The 18,881-nt window shown below is 38.4% G+C and overlaps 1 protein-coding gene and 1 long non-coding RNA gene across 4 annotated transcripts; one reads left to right on the forward strand and one right to left on the reverse strand.

Annotated features, from left to right (window-relative positions):
* Positions 1–616: 616 nt before the first annotated feature.
* Positions 617–14,901, reverse strand: LOC107790331 (uncharacterized). Of its 3 annotated transcripts, XR_012708926.1 has the most exons (4): positions 14,646–14,786; positions 13,268–13,343; positions 8,778–8,893; positions 617–869 (listed from the first exon to the last, which is right to left on the reverse strand). It is a non-coding gene; the product is annotated as an uncharacterized LOC107790331 (long non-coding RNA). The 3 variants fall into 3 exon arrangements; XR_012708928.1 differs by lacking the exon at positions 8,778–8,893 and having other exon boundaries at positions 14,646–14,874; XR_012708927.1 differs by lacking the exons at positions 617–869; positions 8,778–8,893 and adding an exon at positions 11,842–12,027 and having other exon boundaries at positions 14,646–14,901.
* Positions 14,902–16,810: 1,909 nt separating this feature from the next.
* LOC142163185 (uncharacterized) lies at positions 16,811–17,290 on the forward strand. The gene has a single exon (XM_075220444.1). The coding sequence runs from the start codon at positions 16,811–16,813 to the stop codon at positions 17,288–17,290; it is 480 nt and encodes a 159-aa protein (XP_075076545.1).
* The last annotated feature ends 1,591 nt before the right edge of the window (positions 17,291–18,881 follow it).

The following is an 18,881-nucleotide window of genomic DNA, read 5'->3' on the forward strand; positions in this document are numbered from 1 at the left end:
TTCAGGCTCAACTTTGATTCAACAATGGTATTTCTTGCTTCTCAGATTAAGCGTGTGGTTGAAATAAGGGTTAGAAGCTTTTATATCACGTCTTTAAGTCAATTGACTAAGTTTCCCCTCAAGATAAAACGAAGGCAAATTTGCCCTTGTGCTATAGCTGTGCTTCGGACAGGGTCTGGTTGTGTTTTTCAGATTTTTCTGTGCTTTTCGAAGTTATTCACTGGTCCAATTTTACTTTTCTTCAAAAATTACCTTTTAGCTTCACTATTGCTCTAATCGCTTCTATTCTTCACTCTTGGCTTCTTACATAACAAACTTCAATAATTAAGCTCAATTGGTCATCTTTCAACATTCAAAACTCCTAAAAACACACTAAAGTATGGGTAAAACATATCCATTTACATATAATTCTAGCATATTATCAATGTTACGTTTGGAAGCTTTGGACCAACTGCAATGTCACGACCCGAATTTCCCACCTTCGGGACCGTGATGACGCCTAACATTGTACTCACTAGGTAAGCCAACGTTACAGAATATTACATCTTTTTCTTTTATCCTTTTATAATTAAAATTTAACAAAAACTAAATCAGCGAAAATAAAAGTGGAAGTACATAATTTAAATTATTACTCATATGCCATTAACAAAAGCCGAAATAGATACCACCTAGAAACTGATGTCACAACTCACAAACATCTACGAATACTACAAGTAATGGTCTGCAAGAAAATACATCTGTCTCGAAGAAAGTAAAACAGAAATGAAGTAAAGATAGAAAGGGATGCTAGGGCTTGCGGACGCCTGCAGGACTACTTTGGGTCTCCTGGAAGCAGTAACATCAACCAATCTCTCGATCAGCCACTAGCTCTGAAATCAGCACAGAAAGTGCAGAGTGCAGTATCAGTACAACCGACCCCATGTATTGGTAAGTGTCGAGCCTAACCTCGACGAAATAGTGACAAGGCTACGGCGGGGCATAACAACACATAACCTATAATAGTTTATACTAAGACAGAAATGAAATAAAGAATGAAATGTAACAATAACTGGCATTATGTAAATATGGAACTCAGTCGTTTTACTAATACTAAGCTATAACCAATCCTTAAGGGAGTTTCAACACCACAAATGAACCTCGACAGAAGATGAATACGTAAACAACAAATGATGCGGCGCATATCTCGATCCCACCATATAATCGATAACAATACAAATTTTCAACCTTATTACTCCTTGCTACGGCGTGCAACCCGATCCCACTAGCCTACCCTTATTACTCCTTAATATATATATATCACCCTTATTCCTCTTGTTGCGGCATGCAACCCGATCCCACCTGTCTACCCTTATTACTCCTTGTTGCGGCGCGCAACCCAATCCTGCCAACATTCACCCTTATTCCTCCTGTTGCGGCGTGCAACCTGATCCCAATATATATCAACACCAATCACAAAATAAAGACAAGTGCTTCACAAGTTAACTCAAATCCTCCACAACACTTATACCTCAAACCAACACAATGGAATATCACTACAATTATGAAACTTCACCAGTTAAAACTACACAGCGAGACCAACCAAAGTGTACCATGAAGCACCAATAACCAACTTTAACCAACAAGATAATAAAATGAAACTACAAAACAATTAATACTTCAATAGAGAAATAACAGTTAACATGAAGCAATTAGACATGGAAACATTTATGAGCAAGCAGCAATTAAGACAAAAAACAATATAATAGGAAACGAGGAAGGGAACAAGCTAAAAAGATAATTTGGTGGCGCATAGGTACTCGTCACCACACCTATACGCCACACACACGAAAATTTACATATCAATTAATTCGGGGATCCCTAATCCCTCAAGTCAAAGTTAGACCAAACACTTACCTCAAGCCAACGGGTATTTAAAAGCTCAATCACCGCTTTACCTCTCGATTCCACCACCAATCCACTCGTATCTAGTCATAATTAACTTAATAACATCAATAAACGCTAAAGAAGTCAATCTCAATGCATAATTATAGGTTTTCTAACATTTTTCCCAAAAAGTCAAAACCCGACCTCGGGCCTGCTTGGTCCAAACTCGAAATTTGGAGCCCGGATATACGATTGGTCTTGGAATCCAACCTCAATTTGAGGTCTAAATCCCCAAATTTCGAAATTCCTAAATTCTACCCAAAAACACCCAATTCCACCATGAAAAATCCTAGATTCTAGGATGAAATCTTGTAAAAAGATGAAATAGACTGGAAGAAATAAGTTAAGAATCATTTACCTATGATTTGGGGAAGAACTTGCCCTAGGAAAATCGCCTCTTGGAGTTTATGTTTTGAAAAATGGGAGAATGAATGAAAAATCCCATCTAAGTTATGTTTTGATCAGCTACAGATGTCGCATTTGTGACCTGAGTTTCGCTATTGTGAAGCTCGCAAATGCGAGATTGGTGTCGAAATTGCGAACCTGCCGCATTTCTGCTACTGTCGCAAATGTGAACCTTTGGTCGCATTTGCGATGATCCCCCTTCCCTGACTATTTCGCATTTGCGAACTCTGCTGGCCTAGTCTCCTAGTCGCATTTGCGAATAAAGGCTGACAAAAGCGGACCCTGCATAGCTTGCAATTGCGATGGCTGATCTCGCAATTGCGAGATCAGTGTCCTGCAACAGCTGAAGCATACCCACAACATTTTCCTAACTCCAAAATCATTCCATAACCTATCCAAAACTCACCGGGCCCTCGGGGCTCCAAACCAAACATGCACACAAGTCTTAAAACATCATACGAACTTGCTCATGCGATCAAATCGCCAAAATAACATCTAGAACTATGAATTCAACACCAAAACATATGAAATTTTCAAGATTGTTTCAAACTCTCTATTTTCTCAACCAAAGGTCTGAATCACGTCAAATCACTTCCGTTTTTTACCAAATTTCATAGATAAGGTTTAAATATTATAACGGACCTGCACTGAGCTCCGGAACCAAAATACGACCGATACCAACAAGATCGAATCATTTAAATTATTGCATTTCAGTCTTATCAATTTTCTTCAAAAATTCATTTCTCGGGCTAGGGACCTTGGAATTTGATTCCGGGCATACGCCCAGATCCCATATTTTACTACAGACCCTCCGGGATTTTTGGAACACGGGTCCGGATCCGTTTACCCAAAATATTAATCAAAGTCAACTAAAATCATATTTTTAAGCCAAAAATCATCATTTTCTAAAATTTTCACATAAAGGCTTTCCGAATACACGCCCCGACTGCACACGCAAATCGAGGAGAGATAAAAGGAGGTTTTTAAGGCCTCAGAACACGGATTTGACTTCTAAAACAAGAGATGGCCCTTTGGTCATCACATACAAGGAGTAAGGCAAACTCTTTAGGACAACCCCTGTTTTCGGATCTTCATCCTCAAAAGGAGCAATATCTTCCACAAACGCACCCGAAGGAGGAAGCAATGTTGCTGAAAAGATTAAGAAAAATCTTGCTCTGCTTCACCTCTTCGGATCCAAGAACTCTGTTGTGAAGGAAAATGGTGATGCTTCAAGTGATGGATCCTCCCCACTTACAACGCATAAGGTAAGCCAATCAAGGATCAATCTATGTGACAATCCATGCTACTCCACATCATCCACAACAATCATGCAAGCCATGGTGACAAACGCTTTATCGGTAGAGGAGCAGTTGGTAAACTTGATGGAAGCAATTTCTAGCTTGACCAAATGCATGAAAAATCAAGATGCTAGATTGACAAGCTAACAGACAATGTGGGAATCTTGATGGAAGAAGAATCCACCCATGCACATGGCAAGGTCCTAGAAGTTCAAGAGATTGATCCTCCCCCATGACAAGTTGCATCCACTAAGAAAATTCTAGTCTCTCCAGAAAGGATGATTCCAATCAATCAACTAAAAGAGTTCATTGAAGGGACTATAAAAAACATATATGAGTTGCTTCCAAGTCCTCCCTTACCTACGCAAAGTTGTGCACTTCAAGGATCGATATGTTGAAGATGCCTGCTGGCTATCAACCTATAAAATTTCAACAGTTTGATGGCAAAGGCAATCCAAAGCAATATTTGGCGCACTTCGTTGAGACGTGCAACAAATGCTGGGACTTATGGAGATTACCTCGTCAAGTAGTTTGTCCGCTCACTAAAATAAAATACTTTTGATTGGTATACAGACCTCGAGGCTGGATCTATTGATAACTGAGATCAACTCAAACAAGAGTTCCTCAATTGCTTTTATAGCACGAGTGATACAACCCGGCCAGTCATTTTAAGAATTTACGTCCCGATCCCCTATTAATTGCTTTCCCCGTATTTGCTTCTGCTATTGTGAGTTACCGGGAGTATTCGTTTTGGGTTTCGGAGTGTTTTGAGACACTTATTCCCTAAAAGAGAGTTTAAGCTTCAAAATTTGGACTATAGTCGGAGCAGTGTGAAAACGACCTCAGAATTGAATTTCGTTGGTCTCGTTAGCTCCGTTGGGTGATTTCAGGCATATGGGCGTATTCTGATTGTGTTTTGGAGGTACGTAGCTTATTTAGGCTTGAAATACCGAAAGTTGAATTTTTTAAGTTTTCGGTTCGATAGTGAGATTTTGATATAGGGATCAGAAAGGAATTCCAAGAGTTGGAGTTACTCTGTAGTGATGAATTTGACGTGCGTGCATAATTTCAGGTCATTCGGACGAGGTTTGATAGACTTTTTGATCGAAAGCGGAATTTGAAATTTTGAGAATCCTTAGGCTTGGATTGGAGAGCGATTTGTGGTTGTAGCATTGTTTGATATGATTCGAGGGTTGAAATAAGTTCGTATGATGTTTTAGGATTGATTGGCATATTTGGTTGAGGTCCCGATGACCTCGGGTGAGTTTCGGGTGCTTAACGAAAGTTGAATTGGACTTAGGAATAATCTGAAGCTTGGATGAAGTTTTGTCATAACCACACCTGTGGTTAGGGGACTGCAGGTGCGTGATCGCAGAAGCGATGGAGGAGCTGCAGATGCGGATAGGCGCTTGGAAACCAGAATCTACAGGTGCAATAGGTTGAGCGCACCTGCGAGACCGCGGGTGCAGTAGAAGAAGTGCAGGTGCGGCCTAGTACTTTAAGTTGATTTTCGTAGATGCGCACCTGGGACCGCAGGTGCGAGGATATGGCCGGAGGTGCGGAAACCTTGGGCCATAACCTATATAAGGTTTCTGTCGCGATTTTAGCCTATTCTTTTACCATTTTTATCCAAGAATTGAGCTTTTTGGGAGGTTTGTGAGAGATGATTCAAGGGAGCTTCAAGGAGGTAAGATTTTTGGAACCCCAAATTCATTTATATGGTATTATTCTACTGATTTGGCAAGAAATTTAAGGAAAATAATGGTTAGAATTGGGGGTTTAGGGTTTGAAATTGGAGACTTGGAATTGGGGATTTGAGAGGTTGTTTGTGGTCCGATTTTGATGTATTTGGTATGCATGAACTCGTGAGAGTGTAAGGATTCTAGTTTTGGGAATTTTATCCGGTTCCGATACGTGGGCCCGGGGGACTTTTTGGCCGATTTTCTTAATTTCGCATGTTAGCTTCAATTTAATTAGTGGAATTGGTTACTTGAAGTTCTATTTATATTATGCAATTCATTTGAATAGATTTGGGTCATTTGGAGTCGAGTACTCATGGCAAGAACGTGATGTGTTGATTGAGCTGGTTCGAGGTAAGTGGCTTGCCTAACCTTGTGTGGGAGAACTCCCCTTAGGATTTGGTATTTTGTTATATGAGTGTTGTGTACGTGAGGGGACAAGTGCGCTCACGTGCTAATTGTTGAAATTCCGTTCTCATTAAACTAATACCTATGTTTTCTTGTAATTTAGCAAATACTTGTACTTGAAGCTTCTTGTTTAGATTAAGAAAAGCATGCTTAAGTGACTTAATTGTCTTACCTGCCTTAATTGCCTACTTGTACTTTGTGCAGCATGTTAGAGTAGAAATTTCCTGTTTAATTCTTGAATAGAACTGTGTATTTTTCTGAGATGGTTGTGTGTTTACTTTGGGACTACAGGACGATATCCTGGGAGATCCCCCTGCTTGTTTACTTTGGGACTATGAATCGGTATTCCCGGTAGATCCCCCTGCTCATTTATATTGGAACTACGGGACTGCACCCGGTAGATTCCCCCAGTACTGAGTATTTACATTTGGGACTACGGATTGGTATTCTGGGAGTTTCCCTTGCACCTTTATGATTTGGACTACGGGACGACACCTGGGAGATCCACTAGATATTTATATTTGGGGACTACATGACAGTATCCTGGTAGATCCACGATTGCTATCTCTATGTGGATTTACGTTCTTTCTGTAATTTTCTGTCCGTTGTATTTGTTGTTATTCTTATTGTCATGTGTTGCTTCATACTGTTAGTATTTAATTATATTGTCATATTCTATATTGTCTTACCTTGTTTTTCATCTATAATCAGTAGGGCCCTGACTTTCCTCGTCACTATTCGACCGAGGTTAGGTTTGGCACTTACTGAGTACCGTTGTGGTGTACTCATGCCCTTCCTGCGCATATTTTTCATGTGCAGATCCAGGTTTTTCAGCTCACCCATACCATCAGTCGATCTTCAAAGACTTCGAGGTATATCTACCGCATCCGCAGACCGTAGAGTCCCTCTCTATTCTCCCCTCTCGAGGTACATGTGCGGGTCCACAGGTGCGAGGATATGGTCGCAGGTGCGGAAACCCTGGGTCAGAACCTATATAAGGTTTCTGTCGCAATTCTAGCCTATTCTTTTACCATTTCTATCCGAGAATTGAGCTTTTTGGGAGGTTTTTGAGAGAGGATTCAAGGGAGCTTCAAGGAGGTAAGATTTTTGGAACCCAAACTTGTTTATATGGTATTATTCTACTGATTTGGCAAGAAATTTAAGGAAAATAATGGTTAGAATTGGGGGTTTAGGGTTTGAAATTGGAGACTTGGAATTGGGGATTTGAGAGGTTGTTTGTGGTCCGATTTTGATGTATTTGGTATGCATGAACTCGTGAGAGTGTAAGGATTCTAGTTTTGTAAATTTATCCGGTTCCGAGACATGGGCCCAAGGGACTTTTTGGCCGATTTTCTTAATTTCGCGTGTTAGCTTCAATTTAATTAGTGGAATTGGTTACTTGAAGTTATATTTACATTATACAATTCATTTGAATAGATTTGGGCCATTTGACATCGGGTACTCGTGGCAAGAACGTGATGTCGAGTTGATTAAGCTGATTCGAGATAAGTGGCTTACCTAACCTTGTGTGGGGGAACTCCCTTTAGGATTTGGTATTTTGTTATATGAGTGCCATGTACGTGAGGTAACGAGTGTGTGCACGTGCTAATTGTTGAACTCCCATTTTCATTAAACTAATACCTATGTTTTCTTGTAATTTAGCAAATACTTGTACTTGAAGACTCTTGTTTAGATTAGGAAAAGCATGCTTACGTGACTTAATTGTCTTACCTGCCTTAATTGCCTATTTGTACTCTGTGCAGCATGTTAGAGTAGAAATTTCCTATTTAATTCTTGAATAGAACTGTGTATACTTCTGAGACGGTTGTGTGTTTACTTTAGGACTACGGGACGATATCCCAGGAGATCCCCCTGCTTGTTTACTTTGGGACTACGAATCGGTATTCCGGTAGATACCCCTGCACATTTATATTGGAACTACGGGATTGCACCCGGTAGATTCCCCCAGTACTGGGTATTTACATTTGGGACTATGGATTGGTATTCTGGGAGTTTCCTTTGCACCTTTATGATTTGGACTACGAGACGTCACCCAGGAGATCCACTGGATATTTATATTTGGGGACTACAGGACGGTATCCTGGTAGATCCACGGTTGCTATCTATATGCGGAGTTACGTTCTTTCTATAATTTTCTATCCGTTGTATTTGTTATTCTTATTGTCCTGTGTTACTTCATACTAATAGTATTTAATTATATTGTCACATTCTATACTGTCTTACCTTGTTTTTCATCTATAATCAGTAGGGCCCTGACTTTCCTCGTCACTACTCGACCGAGGTTAGGCTTGGCACTTACTGAGTACCGCTGTGGTGTACTCATGCCCTTCCTGCGCATGTTTTCATGTGCAGATCCAGGTTCTTCGACACAGCCATACCATCTGTGAGGTGAGGCGACCTTCAGAGACTTGGAGGTATATCTGTCGCGTCCGCAGACCGAGGAGTCCCTCTCTATTCTCCCCTCTAGCTTTAGCTTTCCAGTATTTACTTTTGTATAGACATTCTGGAGATTAGAACACTTGTAGTCATTCAACAACTTGTGAATTCATGAGATTCCAGGTTTAGGGAGTTCTTTTTTGTTTGAGAGTTTGTATTGTATATGCCAAGCGGCATCTTAAACGTTTATTTATGTTTTTTTATCCGCAGTTTTGGCTGGATTTATCTTTTGTTTCCTTTTTCCCTAATTTGTTAGGCTTACCTAATCGTAGAGACTAGGTTCCGTCACGACAGTTCACGAAGGGCGAACTCGGATCGTGACAAGGAAACATATTGTAAGTATGATAGAACTTAGAAATACTCGTCAACGACAGGGTGAACCAGCTATCGACTTTATCAATTGTTGGAGGAATGCAAGCCTCAACTGCAAAAACAGGCTTAGTGAAGCTTCTGTCATAGAAATGGGAATCCAAGGCATGCACTGGGGGCTGCACTATATATTTCAAGGTATCAAGTCTAGCACATTTGAAGAACTTGCAACTCATACCCATGACATGGAGTTGAGCATGGCCTCCGCTGGAAATGAAAGGCTGCCCATCTATGAGCCTCGTAAATGGAACAACAAGCAAAAAGTCAAGCAATTGAGCAAGTTTGTACCCAAGCCTGAAAACAAAGAAACTATGAATGTCAACACATCACCTGTGAAATTCAAAACGAAGGTGAGCAAGAAGTAGAATATGAAATCCACATATTTTCAAGATAAGCCAAGTGGAAAGTTAACTCTAAAAGAAATGCAAGAGAAAGAGTACTCATTTTTGGATTCTGATGTGTCAGCAATTTTTGAAGAACTCCTCGAGTTAAAGCTCATTGAGCTTTCGTAGATGAAGCGGCCGAATAAAGCTGGGAAAACGAATAACCCAAATTACTGCAAATACCATCGACTTGTAAGCCACCATCATGAGAAGTGTTTTATCTTCAAGGACAAAGTTATGGACTTGGCTCGTGAAAAAAAGATCGTGCTTAAAGATGAGAAAGCAAGCACAAACCAAGTCTCTATCACCTTTGGCTCATTCAATCCATATGAAATATGTAGTTTCAAAGAAAGTATATATGAAGAATTATTGGAGAACAACAAAGTTGAAGTTGATCAGCCTGATGATAATAAAGGTTGGACGTTGGTGGCTCGTCGAAGGCGCCACAAAAGAAGCCCACAAAAAGAATCAAAAGAACAACCAATAAGGAAAATAATGGTAAAAAGATCAAGGAAACAGAATCCAGTTAGGCGCTTGAAGAAAGCAAAAGTGGAGGTGCACCACCGTCAAAAGCCACGACATCCAGTGACCTTGGAGGATTTCTTGTCATATTGGTTCTATATGAAGATTTCTCGTGATGGTATTGAGGCCTCTTATTGCGATGCTGATAAAGGGGAAGAAAAGAGTGATGACCTACCGTTGGCACCATCTTCAGAAAAGCTTATCGAGTCCATTCCTAAAGAAGTTAATACTTGCGAGGAAAAAATTACATTCACAAATGATGATCTTCTACTAGGTGACACTCCTCATAACCGCCTGTTGTACCTGGTTGGCCATATGCACAATGAAAAGGTAAATCAAATTTTGGTTGATGGAGGATCCTCAGTGAACATCTTGCCAATTCGCACTGTGAAATAACTTGGTATTCTCATCAACAAACTCTCCAAAAGTCATGTGATGATTCAAGGATTCAACCAAGGGGGCACAGAGCCATAAATGCGATCAGGTTGGGGATCACCATTGAAGATATGCAATCAAGTGCATGAGTGCATGTGATCGATACAAAGACTTCATACAACATATTTCTTGGAAGGCCTTGGATACATGAGAATTAAGTGGTTTCATTTGCCTACCATCAATATTTGAAGTACTACGAGGGTGATGTCGAGAAAAAGATAGTTTCTGATGACGAGCCATTCAACGAGGCTAAGTCACACTTCGCCGATGTAAAGTTCTACTTAAAGAACCACATTGTGAAGGAGTTAAAAGCTGATGATGTCATGAAGGGAAAGAATGATGAGTCCACGACTGAAAGAGCTGAGGTGGTTGCTGACAAAACAAAAGTTGTTACTGAGAAGGTACACCCCAACCCAAATAAGTCTCATAAAGGGAACATTGTGTCTCACGGCAAGAAAGTAACTCCTCCGCTCCAATACGTTCCTAAAAAGAAGAAAGATGAAGGTGAATCATCTAATCTCCAAACTAACATGCTAAAGGGGTTAACTCTTCCGGTCAAACGAATTGAGGCAGTAAAGTCGTCCTCAATGCCGTTTGCAAGGTTTGTGGCCCAAAATCATTTGTAGAATGTGGCACTACCTACAAAGCGAATAGATGAAGATTTTGATCTTAATGCTTACAGGCTATTTGCAAACGCTGGATACAATCCTAATCAGTCATCAAAGTTAAGGAAGCTCCCATCAGAAGCTACTACAAGGCAACCACAGGAAGGTTTGGGATACAAGTAACTGTCACTAGTGCGCATCTCTATTAGAAGGGTGAGCAACTATTATATCACTGTAAAAGATAAATCTGTCGCTTCTAACAGGCCTTCTGTCTTTGATCGACTTGGAAAATCAACTGTGAGGACTTCCGTATTTGAGAAATTGGGTCCATTAAATAAGGGGAACAAGTTCTAGAGAAATTATCAAAGCATAAGAACACCCGCTTCGCCCAGAATCCAGAAGATCTCTAAGGATTTCCAAAGTTTGGTTCCTTCTAGAATGAGGCGACAAACAAAACTTGTGGTTTTATGTAAAGAAGTATTGAAGGTAAAGCCATATATTGTGGTCTACACTAAGGAACATGACGAAGATGAAGAAAGTGTGGGTTCTTCGTATCATGTTACTACACAAGGCGAGAATGCTATTTCATCTCTAATGGAGGATGATGAGAAATTGGAGGATGATTCACCGTGTTATCACATATCCTTCAATGATGGGGACTCTCAAGAAGATGAAGATGCGAAAGATGCTCCACCTGAACTTGAAGAAGGGGTGAAGACAACAATTGATGCCTTAAAAGAAGTTAACCTTGGCATTGATAAAGAACCAAGACTCACCTACCTAACTACAACAAAAAAGGCTTTTAGCGGCTATAAAAATGCTATTTAGCGGCAATACAAATAGCCGCAAAAATACTTACCAGCAATTAATCATACGCCTTTGTAGCTGGCGTCGACAAAGGCTTTAGCGACCATTTGATCAAATGCTGGTAAAGACCGCTATTATGGCCAGTATATGTGTACTAGTTTTAGCTATAATTATTTACCGACAATTATAATTGCCACTAAAGCTCCCCAAAAATTCCATATATAATACATTTTGCAGCTTTTACTATTATAGCTAAAGACCAATTTAATTGGTAGTAGAAGGAACCCCATCTGGTGACAAATATTATGGCCATTCGACTATTCATGCATATACCTTCTTTCACATATATAACGAATTTTTGTTATAGCCGATGTAAATTTATCTTATTACCATCCAGGAAGACCTTTTACCAATTTTTCTTATTGCAATTAAAAGTAAATAATACTAATCCATTTCGAAATGCTAAATTCACTTCATGAAATCCACATCAAACAAAAACAACTACTAATTCACAATTTCAAAATGTTGACAATATAATAAAAAAGCTAAGCTATTTGAATCTAATTACTATTATCAGCTTTTGATAATATGTTATCAAATGGCTACAAACTAGAAAATAAGAATCACGAGATTCTCAAGCTCTTGATCACAATGAAGCTTTCCACATGCCAAATTCCTAAATATCATAATGTATGACGTGAAATGATAAAATAAAAGAGTATACGTACAACCACATGTGAGATCCATCAATAATCAAAAAATAATTATGGGACATTTACATTCTCAAAATAGTATATCTTTCACCCTTTCCTTTGTTCTTTGAATTTTTTTATTATCAGTAGCTTCTAGATTCTAAAAAGAAACATATTTTGTTTGGCATGCTTACAAATTCTCACAAGTTAAAAAGGGAGGCTTCTCTATAGTTGATAAAATTAGCAGAATAGACAATTTTTTGAATAGACAGTAAAAAATAAAAAGCCAAAGTTAAAATTAGAACTCTAATGCTCATGCAAACTGATTACATATACATAAAATAATATCTCACCTATTGACATAAACCTTTTCTAACATATTCCTCGTTTTTGCCTTCCCAGTGATTAAGCAACTAAATTTCAGTATGGATAATAAAACAAAGCTGCCCAATTTATTCTAGGCAGAATTATTATAGGTATAAAGTGGTAGATAAATTCAACAATTAACTACATCTACATCTGAAAAGATAAAGAAAACTAAAATGGGGCCTATACACAGATTTTTTGCTCCAGCATACAACAAAAGTTATGAATTAAAGAAGCCAAAATGTCTATATAAGGCAGAGTTTTCTGTGTTGGCTCAAAGTTATTTAGTAAAATGTTGAGGAAAGCATATAAATCAAAATTTAGTGAGCAATACCAAATATTTAGATCAAAGTCTGCTGCTCATAAGAACATTTTACAAATGTAGCATTCTAGTTTTGACCGTCAATTGTTTTTTATATATTTCAAAGATACCTACTTAGATAACATGCTAAGTTAATTGATATGCCTTCCCGTATGCGATAAATGATGTGTTTTCTTTCTTTGATGACATATCTTAATTAGCTTGAATTGTGTATGTATTCTTTCTGGTACAATTGTATAAAATATTAAAATGTCTTCTATTGTAGTCCTGAAATTTTTATGAGTAGGCTAACAAATGCTTCATCAAAAACACCCTCCATTTCAATGTTATGGGTCCTAACAGTATGAGTATTTTGTATTATTTGAACTTAATTACCATATGAAGTTTGTTAAATCAAACAAGACAACTCAAACTCCTTAGCGTGAACTGAGCATAATCTACCAAGATTTCTTTAAATCCTACTTCATACATGATAATACGAACTAAAAGATGTTAACTTAGTTCACTGAACTATGTGACTTTTCAAGAGCACTTACAGATTAAAAGAGGGACAACCATGCCATTAATCACCCGCACATCCTCATCATCTTGCATAATCTTTTTAATTCGAGCCTGCAAATAAATAGGCAATAAGGTATTAGTATGGTTGTATTCAAATCAAAGGGAAATTTAAGTTCTTATAACAAGATCTTATGTGACTTAAATGCAATTTGGAACAATTTAACACATTAAATAGAAAGAAAAAAAGGAGAATGATTAATATCTAAATGGCCACTTAATAGTTGCCAAAATCTTTCTCAAGAAAACAAATTCTGTGCAATAAAGCATGAACCTTGAGAAACTAGACGAACAGTAAATCCACATAAAAACCTTAAACACTTTACCCTTACATTGAATGTTTATTTCTCTCATAAATATGCCTTGAACAAGTTATATACCACAAATACTCTACTTCTCCAATAAACTCATGATATATCTGATCTTTACCTAATACACTATAGAGTTTTCTTTGAAGCACTATATAGTAAAATGCTTAGTGACTATAAAATTTGAGTGGCAGCAAGCTAACATATTGGAATGTTGAATTACTTGTTAAAAATACTTAGCTTTTCGTGAAGTGTCTTTCTCGGACTCAAGAATCTCCGATAAACTCATGATGTATCAATTTGTCCAAAGCACACTTGAGACTCTAGAGTTTTTCTAAGCACTAAAAGATAAAGTGCTTAGTGGTAGTAAAATCTGAGTGGCAGTAAGTAGCTAACACGACCTATCATAAGTGTCTCAACAAACTATTCTACATTTTTCTTCAAATCTCTGATTACTCTTCCTAACAAGGTAGCCTCAAAGAATTGTTCGATCTTAATAAGGAACTAACTTGATGAGTATCTTGGCATCAAACTAAAAGAACAGTTGTTGAATCTTCAGTTGCTCTCACTCTATTTCATTGTACAAAATATAAAATTGCAATATTTTTTTGTTAGTTCTTCCATATGTGAAATGGAGTAAGAAACACAGATTATGCCACAAAAGAAACAGTAATGGAAAAAAAAGAAAAACAAAGATAGTTGCTTAGATACTGAGCATACAACTTTTTATAATGAATACGAGCAAATCCTAGTGAGGCAAAAGGTCGAGTACCTAGAAGTCAGTTAATAACAAAAGGTTACTACTTTAAATACTCCAAAACTTTCTATATTTACTGGTTTCATCTAGCTACTTGAGCACACCACGGCTTAAAAGAAACAGTAATTTAACATACAAGTGGAAGGCGAATTTCGCATGTCACAAACATTCATTCACCAATCTAACGCTCCCAAAAAGCAAAATAAAGGAAAAACATCATTAAACACATTATCTTATAAGAAATTTGCAAGTCGAGACTCAAAACTTACAGCAAATGCAAAAAAGAAATACCTAAATCAAAATTTTGAAAGACTCATAGCTGCGCTTGGATTTATCTTCAGCAACATTTACCCAGATCTCTCTCCCATCCAAACTCTGCAAAATTTTATATACATATTTATATATCAGTGAGAGAGAGAGATATCATTTGTGTTACCTGGGATTGGTGGCTGGCGACGGTAAAATAGAGAAGACAGATAGCAATGGCGGTAGGGCAGCGACGATGAGAAGTGTTTACTATTGCTAAAATAATTTCAAAAGTATTCCGAACTTAAGTCCAAAGAATAGGCGGAAATATTTTAAGGAATAGGAGGGAATATTTTTTTCGCTGAAAAGTTATTTGGATAGAAAGTTAAAATAATACGTAGTAAAATTTTCTTTAAACTAGTGAGTTTTAGTGGCCATTTCTTTTTATTGCCAGTAAAAGGTACTTAATACCGGTCAATGCTCATTTGTCGCTATCATTTGGGTTTGTAAAATTATTTAGTGGCCATGTTTTTATTGCCACTAATAGATTGCCGCTAAATACCTTTTTGTTGTAGTGGCTTTACTAGAAGTTGATGAATAAAGCACTTATACTAAGTTACTCAAGGAGTCTCGGGATGTTTTTGCTTGAAGTTACAAAGAGATGCCTGCTTTGGACCCTAAAGTAGCATTCCATCATCTTGCAGTCAAGAATGGCGCTCGTCCTGTTAAGCAAGCTCAAAGGCGCTTTAGGCCGGACTTGGTTCCCCTAATTGAAATCGAAGTTAACAAACTCATCGAAGCTGTCTTTATTCGTGAAGTTAAATACCCAACATGGGTTTCAAGTATTTCCCCTGTAAGGAAGAAGAATGGCCAGATTCAAGTGTGCGTTGACTTTAAGGATCTCAACAATGCGTGTCCCAAAGATGAATTCCCACTTCCTATTCCAGAGCTGATGATCGATGCTACTACTAGGTACGAGGAAATGTCATTTATGGATGGTTCGTCGGGTTATAACCAAATTCACATGACACCAAAAGATGAAGAGCTTACTGCATTCCGCACCCCAAGGGTATTTATTGCTACAGGGTAATGCCTCTTGGCTTAAAAAATGCTGGTGCTACTTGCCAAAGGGCTATGCAGAATATTTTTGATGACCTTCTCCACAAGAATGTTGAATGTTATGTAGATGACTTGGTGGTAAAATCGAGAAAGAGGAGCGACCACTTGAAAGACTTGAGAATGGTATTTGAGTTGCTCCGGAGGTACCAACTTAGGATGAATCCATTGAAATGTGCCTTTGGAGTTACTTCTACAAAGTTCCTATATTTCATTGTCTGGCATCGAGGGATCGAAATTGATCAAACCAAAGTTGATGCAATTTTGAAAATGCTTGAGCCTCGAGATATTCATGAATTGAAAAGTTTGCAGGGAAAGCTACTTATCTTAGGAGATTCATCTCGAATCTATCTAGGAGATGCTAACCATTCAGTCACCTTATGAAGAAAGGTATCCCTTTCAAGGTGGACCAAGCGTGTAGCAATGCCTTTGAGAGCATTAAATCCTACTTGATGAAGCCTCCAGTTTTAGTAGCCCCTATACTTGGAAAGCCATTGACACTGTACATTGCGGTACAAGAAAGATCTTTTGGAGCACAGTTGGCCCAAGAAAATAGTGAGGGAAAAGAAAACTCTCTTTACTACTTGAGCAGGATGATAACACCAAACGAGCTGAATTATTCGCCAATTGAAAAGTTGTGTTTAGCGCTAGTCTTCTCAATTCAAAAGTTGAAGCACTACTTTCAAGCTTTTGTTGTTCGTCTTATTTCTAAAGCAAATCTCATCAAGTTCGTGATGTCAAAACCTTTTCTTAGTAATCGACTAGTGAGATAGTACCTCCAATTTCAACAATTCGAGATTGTGTACGTCCCTCAAAAGGCTATAAAAGGACAAGCATTGGCAGACTTCTTGGCATATCATCCGATACCTGGTGACTGGGAACTAACTGATGAACTACCTGAAGAAGACGCAATGGTCGTTGAAGTACAACCTCCATGGAAGATGTACTTTGATGTTTCTGCAGATCGTGGAGGAGCCAGTGCTGGCATAGAATTTGTCACTTCTCAAGGGGAGGTTCTGCCCTACTCCTTTACATTGACACAACTCTACTCCAACAATGTTACTGAATATTAAAAACTAATACTTGGTCTTGAAATGGCTGTCGATATAAAGCAGTTGCAATTGCAATTCTTTGGTGACTCCCAATTAGTGGTCAACCAGCATTTAGGTAGCTACGAGGTCAAGAAACCTGAATTACACCCTTATCATAATTATGCTAAAAGTTTGATGGGATGGGTTGGTGATATGACTATCCAACATGTACCTAGGAAAGAAAATAAGAAGGTTGATGCTTTAGTTACCCTAGCTTCATCGTTTATCCTGCCTGATCAAGCGCAAGTTACTATCTACCAAAAGTGGGTAGTCCCGCTGCCAAATGAAGATGAAAGTGAAGACAATAAACTCGAGCATCTTGTCGTTGTTTCTGAAGGTGAGAAGGAAGAATGCCAACAATCCATTATCGATTACTTGAGCTACGGTATACTTCCAGAAAATCCAAGGAGAAGGACTGAAATTCGCCGTTGTGCACCTCGTTTCCTTTACTACAAAGATACTCTATACAGAAGATCATTTTAGGGAGTACTCTTTCGATGCTTAGGGAAAGATGAAGTACTCCAAGCTTTGCAAGAAGCACATTCTGGGGTATTTGGGTCACACCAGTAGTGATCAAAGCTCTACTTCCATATAAAAATGATGGGATATTATTGGTCAATGATGGTAAAATATTGCTTGGACTACGCTCGAAGATGCAAGGCTTGCCAATTCCGTGCAAATTTTATTCATCAACTTCTTGAAGTGTTACATTCAACTGTTGCATCATGAAAATTTGTTGCTTAGGGACTGGATGTTGTTGGACCACTACCAAAATCCTCTAGTGGGCACTTATACATCTTGGCTGCAACTGACTACGTCTCAAAATGGGCTGCAGTTGTTGCTCTTAAGGAAGTAAAGAAGGAAAATATTGCAAGTTTCATCCGAGTAAACATAATCTATCGCTTTGTCATTCCTCATTACATAATAAGGGATAATTGTAAGCCATTCGACAATAGGTTGATGGAAAAGATTTGTGATCTCTTTGGCTTTAAGCAACATAACTTTTCTATGTACAATGCTGTCGCCAATGGTTTAGTCGAGGCATTCAATAAGATTCGTTGCAACTTGTTAAAAAAAGTCATCTCCAAATGCAAACGAGATTGGCATGACTGTATGGAAGAAACTTTGTGGGAATATAGGACAACTCACCGCATGCCAACACAAGCGACCCCTTATTCACTCATTTATGGAATCAAAGTCGTCTTGCTACTCGAGCATCAAATACCTTCATTACGATTAGTTATTCAAGAAGGGATCACCGATGATGAAAATTTTCGACTTCTATTAGTAGAGTTGGAGGCTCTTGATGAGAAGAGGTTGGAAGCTCAATAGAGTCTTGAATGCTATCAAGCTCGATTGCCTCGCGCCTTCAATAAAAGAGTTCACCCCAGTTCCTTTCAAGTAGGAAAATCAAGTCTTTGCCATACAAAGACCCATTATTACTTCCCATAAACATGTAGGGAAGTTCACTTCAAAATGGGATGGGCCATATGTCGTACAAGAAGCTTATTCAAGTGGGGATTACAAGCTGGTTAATGCAGATGGCATGGGAATCAGCCCTATCAATGGCAAATTTTTGAAGAAGTATTATCCTTGAAGTTGCAACGCTCTTTGACGCACGAGCCTAAACTACATGTTCCTACACTCCGGGCCTGCATGAGTCTAAGCTATATACGACCCACCAAAAAAATTGCTACGTTGAAAACCTTGAAAGAGGCAACCTAGGCAAAGGTTATAACATAAAAAAAACCACTCATTCTGAACTATGGTATGAACTGATCCTGTACACCAAGGTACGTAGGTAGCTTAGAGTTTCATTCTGAGTTCTGCCGCATGAGTTCAAAAGATACATAGTGTCCCAATCGTTGTTCAAATGAAGTACGATGGAATGTAATCCATTCAATAAGCACTTGAAAATCGAGCTGAGATACTCTTCTTCTATTAAACTTTGGATCCCATTTGATTTAAAGGGGGCAAGCCGCTATGGTAAATTGGTGTCTTCAATGAAATGATTATAGTCTTTTAGGAGGCTACAATGTATTTGCATTGAAGTCTGGGAATTTGCTATGTATTC

The sequence above is a fragment of the Nicotiana tabacum genome, chromosome 1, assembly GCF_000715075.1.
Source record: "Nicotiana tabacum cultivar K326 chromosome 1, ASM71507v2, whole genome shotgun sequence".
Lineage (NCBI taxonomy): Eukaryota > Viridiplantae > Streptophyta > Magnoliopsida > Solanales > Solanaceae > Nicotiana > Nicotiana tabacum.